Raw genomic sequence first — 11,142 nt, 5'->3', positions numbered from 1 at the left:
GAAGGAAGGAAGGAAGGAAGGAATGAAGGAAGGAAGGAAGGAATGAAGGAAGGAAGGAAGTAGTAAGAGAGAAAGAAAGAATACTAAAAGTTGTTTTTAGTTACAATCATCTAAGATTAGGACAATCAACATCCTATTTGCTTATACTGAGGAAGTGATGTGCAAACATCATTAACTTACAATCTGATTTACTCAGGTATTGCACAAACTGTAAGTCAAACAATCCCTATACACAAACTGAAACACCAAGTGCTTGGTTGGAAGAAAGGCAGATGAGCAGAACCCTTAAGCTTTTCATCTAATTTTATCTCTTAAGGAAGACTGACTGTGCCAGGCCTTAGTACAGAACATGCAGAAATCATAAACCCTGGAAGTCAGGCTCTCAAGTATGCTAGTAGAACTGACACACATGCACACAAAATAAAAATCTTGATAAGAAAAAAAGTAATAAAGACAAACCTAAATGCACTTGAAAAGACACATGTAAATTTCTGGAGATTTATCATCATTTTATCCAAAGCACAAGCCCAAAAGTCCAAGGAAAACCAAGCTGTGTAATTTATTTCTGTCACAGTCTTCCTCATCAACCTTATGTGGTTGTGAGTCAGACGACCTTTTTGACAGCACACACCAGGCGTCTGCATTCTCCTGACTCCTCCAGTTCTGACAGTGATTCACACTCCCTGTCCCTCCCCACTCAATTTTCTATTATAAGGCACGTTTCAGAAAAAAGCAGACAGACTGTCTTCCAGAGGAGCCTAGAATGGTGGAACAAGCAGGGTGGTAATCTATCAAGGACTAGCCATTTTGTTCAAGAGGGGTGTAGTCAGCACTGGGAAGCCTCACCTTGAGGCCAAATAGGTTTGACCTGAAAATTCAGCAGTCTTCATGGCTTTTCATTCTATTCACCAAGAAATCAACACCAAAGAGTCATTTCCATGGGCTGACGTTGCACTTCTTCAGTGATGAAGTTTACAATAGAAGAATTCACCCACTCAAAGGGAAGAAAGTCCAGAAATAATGTGTCTGGGCTAAAAAGAGATACTTTTGTGGTGTGTACACCAAATCTGTATATGCACCCACTTGTTCTACTTGCCTCTTTAATAATCACCCAATTACTATACACAGAAAAAAAAATGCCACCAGTTTTCACTAAGTCATAACTTTATGGTTAAACCTAAAAATGCTTGAGATTTTTTGAAAAAGGGCAATAAGGTATTTTTTTTAGTTATAGGAAATAAGCAAAACGTTGTTTCCTCAATTCTACACAATTCCCAGACTGACATACAATTAGTACAATGCTTAGATTGGTACATAATTCAAAGGAAGAAGAATAATTTCCCCACATATTGAAATGAGAGTGGGGATCAGGATTGAGAAGTAAAATAGGGCCCTAACTTATTCCCCCAAAAAAGTAGAATTGTTTATTTTTTTATCATAGAAATTACATTGCTCACCCCAATCCTGAGGTACACAAAAAATGAATAAAAGATATCATTCTTCAAAAATTCAATTTTGAAAATTGAAAAATCGAAAAAAGCAAATTCAAAAAGAATTTGATAAAAGAAAAATATTCTTGGCTACTCTTGCTTTTCAAAGAGACAGTGAGTCATAATGGATAGAAAGCAGATTTGGAAGCCATGAAGTTCTAAGTTCAATTCTCAGGTCTGACTTAGACTGGCTACTCTGATTCTGGGTGAATTACCTAATTTTTCAGTGTACCAGGTTAAAAAATTACAAAGAAGATTCCAACAAGTTTTGGAGTTTTGGCAGCAAGAATTCCCTCGATGGGGAGTTCCCTATAACCAACAGTCTTGGACAGTAGTCCTCCATGACAATAATGCTTATCGCCATGAATAGAACACTCTTGGGCATTGGCCCCCCACCAATATCCCAAGACTAGCACTTAAACCAATTAAGAAAATGAGCATAATTTTGTTGTTTCTTCAATTCCATACAGCTCCAAGAAAGAGCTTATATAAAATACAACTCCCAAATTGGTACACAATACAAAGGAAGGATAAATTTCTCATACAATGAAATAGAGGAGGTGGGAAAAGGGAGGGAGGGGGTTAAGACTGAAATGGTGGAGGCTAACACAAGTTAGTGTCCACATTATGCCCATATTTTAGTGAAGTCCAAGAAACTAAAGCCACTATTATAGACTTTTACATTGTTAACACCAAAGTGCTTCAAGTTGCCATTTCAGAGAGAGAACATAGTACCAGAAAGCAAATAAAGGACTATGGTATGGAATTTGAGAGAGAGAAGACAGCATGACACAATAAAAAGAGAATTCAACTAGGAATCAGAGAAGACATATTCTCATTCTAACTCTGCCATAAACCAGCTGTGTGACCTTGGGTGAGCCTCAATTTCCTCATTTGCAAAATAATAGGGTTGGACTAGATGATGAGATGTGAGCATCAAATGAGATAATATATGTAAAGTCCTTTGTAAGCCTTAAAGTGTTTTTATAAATGTCAGCTATTATTATCATTATTATTCAAATGGAATTATTATCTCATCAATGTGGCCTTGTTCACTTTCTCTTGACATTCGAAGGATACAGTCCAATGGCTGTCCCTGTTCTTACCGCATAACTAAACTTCCTTCTTTTCTCATCATACATTTTTTTTCATGACATGCTAATTGTATCTTGGGGTCCCCATCACCTCTAAAATTTTAGGGCCCATACATGGCTCATGTTATGACGGATATTCCAAAAAATAAGATGGCTCATCAAGTTAAAAAGATCAGAGGAAGGCATGAAAGAATGGCTCTACCCAAAATAAACCCAAAAATACATTCAATGTATTAAAACTATTTAGACTAAAATAGGAAGTAAAGCTCAAGAAGAATAAAGGATTATTACTGGAAAGGATGCTAATGAGTTGCAGACTCAGAAATGAGTAGGATAAAAAAATGAGTTTGAATTTTTAAAATATAGGTATGAAGTAGGCATAAAAAAATTTTTTTTAAAAAAACCTTCCTTATTACCTAAGTATATATGGCAAAGTCAAGGGAAACCTTCACTGTTTCTTTAGGTGATTTGTAGAATCACAGAATCTTAAAACACTGGAAAGGTTCAACCTGGATCCCAAAAGAACTTATCTCTACCACATTCCCAACAATCATATTTCTACTACTTCCTAAGGTTGCCCATCTGACTTGTGGATGTTCTAATGACTAAAAGGTTTTTCTTTATATTGAACCTAAATCAGCCTCTACATTTTCCAGCCACTAACTTCCAGTTCTGTTCTCTGGGCTAAGCATTGCAACCTAATCTCTATTCCACATGACATCCATTTAAATATCTGAAGATCCTTATCACATCTGTCCTTATTCTTTTCTTCTCCAAGCAAAACCCCCAAGTTTCTTCTGTTTTTCATTATCTCCATTTTATTCTATTGTCACTTCCTGCTCACTTTGTGATTGAGTTAATCTAGTTTGCCAATGGCCCAGCACTGAACCTAATACTCCAGATATGGACTGATTAGAGCAGAGCACAATATAACTGGACTATAAATGTTCTAAGACAGTCAAGTCTACTGAGGGAGGAAATGAAGTCTTCTCAAGAGAGGTTGAAGAGCTCAATCTAAAGTGATTTAGGAATATTCACCCTTGAAGGAACAAAATAAACAAGGGATCTCCTGGGAGGATCTTAATAAACACTGAAATTCAAAAGCTGATTTTATTTTAATGGATCACAGGATTATAGATATAAAGCTTTAAGAAAAATTAAGAGACCATACAATACAGCCCTACAGCTTTCCGATGAGCAAAATGAGTCCTAGAGATGTTAAGTCACATAGGAAAGAAAAGTCTGAATTCAAACTCATCTCCTGCCACTCCATGCTCAATGGGAAAGGTCAGCCATCTTTTTACCATAATTCCTCTCATCCCTCAGGGAGAGGGGAACAAGCATTTATATTACATAATAGGTGCCTACTATGTGCCAGACATTGTGCTAAGTGCTTTACAAATATTATCTCTCTAGATCCTCACAAAAACTCTAAGAGGTAGGTGCTATTATTATCCCCATTTTTTTTTTAATTCTTACCTTCCATCTTAGAATCTACTGTGTATTGGTTCCAAGACAGAAGAGCTGTAAGGGCTAGGCAATAGGGGTTAAGTGACTTGCCCAGGGTCACACAGCTAGGAAGTGTCTGATTTGAACCCAGGACCTCTCATTTCTAGGCCTGGCTCTCAACAGCTGAGCCACCTAGCTGCCTAATTATCCTTATTTTTGCAGATGAGGAAACTGAGGCAAACAAAAATGAAAGGTGACACAGCTAATAAGCATCTGAGGCTGGATTGGAACTGGGGTCTTCCTGACTTCAAGTCTAGTGCTCTTTCCACCATGCCATCTAGCTGCTAGCAAAGGCAGGCTGAAATAAGGCTTGGGAAAGAATATTATTAACTTAGAGAGTAGAGATGTAAGTAACATTATAAGCAAATGTCAGAGGTAGAAATAGCTCCTGATATTAGAAGCAGGCCTTCCCAAAACAGAAGAGATTATCCAAAAAGTAAATGGAAGATCAAACTCAAAACTTCTTGGTAAAAGTCCATGGGTTAGGGACTATAACCACTTCTAAATCCAGCGTGTCTCCACTATATATGATTCTTCAAATCTGTCCCTAGAGCAAGAAGAGCTAGTTACATTTATCAATGAGAGCATCCCCACTGATCTGAGGGTGCCACCCCAAATGGGAGTACTGTTCAGAACAGAGCCAACATCCACAGACCAAAGAACCACAGATCTAGAGCTGAAAGCAACCTCAGAAGTCATCAAAGCCCAGCACTCTCAGACTACAGATGAAGACACAAAGGCCTGAACAGTTAGGTTCCCTATTATTTCCTTCTGAGGGTTAATAGCAATTAAGAAGAGAAAGATTCTTACAATGTGCAGGATACTGGTACAACTCTCCTTCCAGCAGACTGTAAGTTACTATTGGTCATTTTTTTAATTTAATAAAATTATTTAAGATTGACTGGAAGGAAAGATATAGAAACTGGATAGAAAGAGGCTATTTTCCTAGAAAATGCCTTCTTGAACTCAGAAGAGGTGTGAATAACTTTATTTCATCTAATTTAATTTCTTAAAATACACTGACATAATACCTCAACATAAAACCATTTTAGCAAAAGTCCTAGCTGAAAGTTGACAGCCAGTCTTCAGGACAAATGTGGTACAATTAGGTCATTAAGCCTATTTCATAAGTTAAAACTACTAGTACAATGAAAAAGTGATTCACTTTATTTCTAGCTATAGTCTCCCCCCCCCCAACTTGTACAAGAAGTTAAGTTTTTGAAACCCAATGTAGGATCAACATTGGTATCATTAAATCTTATCCTATTGGCCTTTTATGATCATTTTGAATTCTCTTAATTTCCTAATTTTCTCCCTACTTAATCGCATTTTCCAACCCTATTCTCCTATCTTCAGTTAGTGTTCATCAAAGACTAGGGATTGACTTAGAGATCATGTAGGCCAACCCTTTACCAAATACCTTAACCCCATCATAAAATCTCTTACAAGCAAATATCCAGCCTCTTCTTGAAAACTCCCAATGATGGAGAATTCCTTACCTTAAAAAGATAACTAATTCCAATCCTATAATTATTAGGAAATTTTTCCTTGTTTGGGAGTTGAAATTTGTTTTCCTATAATTCTCATTCATTATTGTTAGTTTCATGTTGATGCCACACAAAAATAATTCTACTTTCTTTCATAAGACAGTCCTTCTCATATTTATTACAACTACCTCTTCCCCCAAAACATCCCCAATTCTTCTATACTCTAAATATTTCCATCTCTTTCAACTATTTTAATATGATCAAATTTCACATCCCAGCTGCCCACCTCTGAACACTTGTATACAAGTTTACTGATGTATCTATTAAAACATGACAGAATGAAACATGACCATAAAGTTGATATGGCAAAATCTCATTTGTTAAATGTTCAATAAAGTTTACAAATGGGTGTCATTCTGAAAAATACATACATATGTGTATGTTATAAATGTAAATATAGATGTTTATACACATATGTGTATATATACACACATATATCTAAAGAAAGCAGAAAAATAAAAATTCTATGTTCTGATATAACATTTTTCTTCACTGGTAAATAGGATCAATAGGATATATTGTTATTAAGATATAAGCAATAACTTTAAAAAATACCACCCTTTCCTTTTCTTACCTCTACTACTGTGGTATCTGCAGCTTTACACATAGGCAAGTTGAAATTCCTTGCACTTTTCCTAGGGGGAGGAGAAGGGAGAAAAGACAAAGGCAGTAAGTAGTTGTCCCTTCTGGCTATAAAATTCTATGAATCTGTGTCAGTGTTCAAAAAAAGTGATATATGAAATGGACAATTCTTATTATAAGAAATACAAGTGCTTTATAGAGAAAAGTCTGGCCCTTTCATTTGTCTTACTTTAAGAGTGTCTTCAGTACACAAGAAAAGGAGTTATTCATCATACCTATTCCCATGAGCATAAAGATAAACTGGATGTTAATGAATCATCAACACTTTTTGAAAATAGCCTTCCCAAGCCTTTTACTGGGGATATGATTTTGCTTCAATAGTTAAACATTTCACTGAGTAACTTGCTCTCATTTTTATATTTAGAAATATAAAGGAGTAAGTTTCCATATGGGAAAAAGCAGTAACTCCATCTTCCATCCAACAGAAATATCTTGCTGAAATTACCAAAACATCATTTGGTGATTTCTGAGTCACCCATAAAGATCAGTCCCAGTAGAGACCATTTTCTAATGATTCCTTTGATAGTATTGTACCCTACAGAAGCAGCTGAACTACAGAGCACTTTCAAGTGTTCCAAGCTTATTTTAACAATAGTTTTTCAAAACTAAATTCCTACAAGATGTTCAGACACAAACTAAATGAATGGCTTTCCCAGAACAAAATCAAATGAGTTCTTGTAATATCACAGTATATGTGTTCTATGTCTCTAAATGAATATATCAATGTATTCCAAAGAGGGAAGTGAGTTTTCCACATCTATGTTCTTTACTTGGTCTTATCTCTTGTTACTTAAGCACCATGTAAAGTATGTTATTCTTTTATTCAATTATTTCAGTCTTGTCAGACTCTTCTTGGCCTCATTTGACATTTTCTTGGCAAAGATACAAGAATGATTTGTAATATCCTTCTCCAGTTCATTTTTAAAATGAGGAAACTGAGGCAAACAGGATTAAGTGACTTGCCTAGGGCCTCACAGCTAATGTCTGAGGCCAGATTTAAACCCAGGTCTTCTTGATTCCAGACCCAGTGCTCTATCCACTGTATCACTTAACTGCGCCAGAATCAGACCATAAGGAAGAAAGGTCTTATTTTGCTTTTCTTTGTATCTTAGCTTAGTCCAGAGTCTGGCCCATAGTAAGCATTTAATAAATTCTTGTTCGTGAAGCTATGATATGTCAGGATTTCTACACTGGTATTTGTAAGATTATTAAACCCGTTAGATTACTTATGTAGTTTTAGAGGTTACTACTTCAGATCATCCTCATAATAGAAGGCAAGGTATAAAAATGTTTTAATCCAGGGGATATGATCCTTCTCTCAGATATTTCATGGTCTGACCCATGTGTGAGGCAGAGTAATATAATGAACTTAGATTTGGACCTAGTGTCAGGAAGACCTGGGTTCATAGCCTGCATTAGACATTTATTAACTATGTGATCCTGCTCAAGTTCCTTAGCCTTTCTGGGCCTGAGCTTTCTCATCTATAAAATGAGGGGACTGATCTAAGGTTCCTTCCAGTTCTAAATCTATGATTTTATGTAGACTTAAGTATATTTAACATGAGAATATCCTGTTGTTAGTTTTGCTTAAACTGTTTTCCCTTTGTTTCAAGGGAAGATCCAACTTGGGGAAAGGGTAATGTGAATATTGGAAAGAACCAGGCATATAGAGGGGAAAAAAATCAGCAAAACATTTTAAAAGTACACCCTAATTTTCTTAGTAATCCAGCTCCCTTTGTCACCAGGAATCAAAAACTTCAATGGCATCCCACATCAAATCTTAGCTACAAATGGAGTGAAATATTATTAGAGATAAAATGGTCTTGGTGGGCAATTATCATCATTTAATGCTTATAGCTGTCTATGTGAATTGCACAGAAATAGAGCACAGTAATAGAATTTTTATAAAGAGAAAAAAATTTCAGTACTTCAAAAGATTCCTGATTTCATTGGTGTGGGTACCCCTTCAACAGAGCACAATGCCTCAGTAGGCTTTCTTTATGAAAGAGATCAGAATAGTATTAAGAAAATTACTTAACTGCCAAATTACATTAAAAATACAATCATCTCTTTTTTGCATTCTTGTTTTAAAAAATACTATATATTGTAGACCCACAATACACTGAGGAACAATAAGATAGATGATATTTAAAACTTCTATAAAGCTAAAATTAGCTGTACTTCAGAAATGTCTTAATTCAAGAGATCAAATATAAAATTAACACCACATAATCCCTACACCCTCTTTTTCCTTTTTAGAAATTAGAAAGGATAATGTGCAAGTTCTCTTTGAGAATATGCTTTAATCCCCTGCTTATCAGACCTTTAGATAGGTTTGGATATTTTGTAAGGATGAGGTTTGCACCCAATAAAAGCAGTACATTTATAATATGATAGTAAAAGAAGAAAGCAAACATCCCTTCACTGTCCTTTGGGTGAATTACAATTCTGATCCCTCAGACACTGAGATGCTGCATGATGAAAAGCTATAGAGGATCAGAAGAAGAATGTTTAAGGAGGTAGACTTCTGCTGCAAGAAGATTGGAATCATTAAAAGTACTGCATAATTTTCCAGTGGTAATCAAGCCTACTGCCTTCCTCCTCTTCAAATTCAGATCCCGTTCATTGTACATCTGCAATGTCCAAGCTATATGCAGGAATGAAACAGTTATATGGAATGTCCATCCAACTGAGGAGTATAATAGAGGCAAGCGGCATTCTTCTTCGTTTTGTTTACTCAGTGTGGATAGTTAAGCCAAAGTCTTTTTTATTGACTATAGATCCCTTCTAAGAAGCTCTGGAGTGGTCCAGGGCTAGCTGTAACAAGCATAATATCATTTATAATCAAAAGCATAGGGAGAACCTCACCATCAACCAGGGTTCTAAGCCTAGGGTCTGTGGATTTTTAAAAAATACATATTTTTATAACTCTATTCCAGTACAATTGGTTTCTTTGCAAAATTTCCTATTTTATTTTATGCAACATAATTCTAAGAAGGCTTCACCAGAGTGCCAAAGGAATCATGACAACAAAAAAAAGGTGAAATAGCTCTAATCTAGGAAATTCTGGTACTACCATTTATTTTCCATATAACTAGGCAAATCCCTTAGCTTCTTTGTGCTAAATCTATGATCTTACTCCCTCTTCCATTATGTAGAGGAATCTGTTTACAAACACCAAGCAATTGGGATATAAAATACAAGAAGTCCCTGTCTCCCCAAATGCCTACATGCTAATAGGGGATGCCTCAAACTAGGGAAACAGTGGCCAGGGAGAATACATTTTAATACACAAAAACTGACACATTCTATCCAGGAACAATTGTAGAGATGATCTTATGGTTCACAGAAAGAGGAAAGAGTGATGTATGCAAAGCCTCAGTGAGGAGGCTCTGGAAAGAGGTAGAGAGGAACAAGCAATAAATGAAAATGTGACCCTATCAAGGCGGTAACCAATGAGAAGGGAAGGGAAGGGTGAGAACAAGCAGGATGAAAGTTCATCCAGGTCATGGTCTCTAGTACAGACACTTAAATGTCTGGCAAAGAAACTTCTATATTTTAAAAAGGATATTTTTTGACCAAAGAGCATCCAAACAAGAGTGACCAGGTTTTTGAAGGAACTGAAAACCATGTGATACAATGATCAGAGGAAGGAGCTAGAAAAGAAGACTGGACAGCTGGGTTTTTTTTTCCTAAAATAGTGTTAGACTGGACAATATAAATAGGATATTAGGCTTCAGCATGTCACCAGCAATTAATTGAGTTTTTAAAAAAAAGCATTATCAAAAATATTATCTGATGGATTTATGAATGGAAAAGGAGGGTTGGCCATGTAGCAACATCTGGGCAACTGTTTGTCCTGCTCAAGGACAATGAACTGATAGGGCAGGTTGAAAAAAAATATCAGATTAAATAGACACCAAATAAGGACGAGTGGATAGGGTGTGTAATTTGTACACTGGAAAACAATATTCAAATTGAAAAAATCAGATATGTCAAAATGTTAAAAGAAGATCTGTAGCCAAAGAGTAGAGTTCTCAAAGGACAGTGATTCTGATTTTCAAAAAAAGAAAAAGAAAAAATTGAGTTCATAAACAATTAGTCATTGAGCTTGACTCTAATATTCTGGTAAAATTTTAGACTGTATGATAGAAGAGAGTTGGCAAGCAATTAAAAAAGAAGAGAGGTGATCCCTAAAAATTGGTATTGCTTCATCAAAAATGAATTACACCAGACTAATTTGATTTCCTCTTTTGAAAGGGTTCCTAGCCTGTCAGATCAGACTACTGGAGACACAGGATAACTAGCAAAGCAATTGATAGTCTCTCATGCTTTCCTTCTGGATATAGGAGATAGAAAACAATTAACAATTACTTGGACTGGAAATGGGCTGAGTGACTAGAACCACAAAATATTCATTACCCTCTAAGTGTCAACTTGGAAGTAGATTTGAGTGTACCAGGGATCTGGCCCTCTACTGTAAAATAGTATTATATCAATGACCTAAAGTCATAGATTGAATGTTTATCAAATCTGCCCATGACACAAAGCTGGGACCTTGGATTCCATAATCATGATCCAAAAAGATCTCAATGAATTAAAATAAGCAATGAAATCAAAGAAGATGAAATGTAACAGAGAAAATGTAAAATCCTACACTCAGGTTTAAAAAAAATCAGCTATATAACTAGAAGAGAGTGGAGAGGCATGTTTAGACAACAGTACTCATATGAAAAGGCTACAGTTTTTTATGAAACAAAATCTAATTCAGTATTAGAATGCATTAAGATAGTCCAGAAAAAAAGATAACAGTTCCTGATAAGTCTAAATATATTGGAGTATTATGTCTAGTTTCTAAGA

At 35.7% G+C, this 11,142-nt stretch overlaps 1 protein-coding gene across 1 annotated transcript in view; it reads right to left on the bottom strand.

Annotated features, from left to right (window-relative positions):
- OXCT1 (3-oxoacid CoA-transferase 1) overlaps nt 1-11,142 on the bottom strand; it is a 163,052-nt gene that overhangs the window by 118,780 nt on the left and 33,130 nt on the right. Inside the window, 1 exon segment of the mRNA XM_044681320.1 lies at nt 6,215-6,275. Coding sequence (XP_044537255.1) covers nt 6,215-6,275 — 61 coding nt within the window.

The sequence above is a fragment of the Gracilinanus agilis genome, chromosome 1 (assembly GCF_016433145.1).
Source record: "Gracilinanus agilis isolate LMUSP501 chromosome 1, AgileGrace, whole genome shotgun sequence".
In the NCBI taxonomy this organism is placed as follows: domain Eukaryota; kingdom Metazoa; phylum Chordata; class Mammalia; order Didelphimorphia; family Didelphidae; genus Gracilinanus; species Gracilinanus agilis.
Note: the sequence above shows the minus strand (reverse complement) of the source record. Positions and strands in the feature narration are given on the sequence as shown.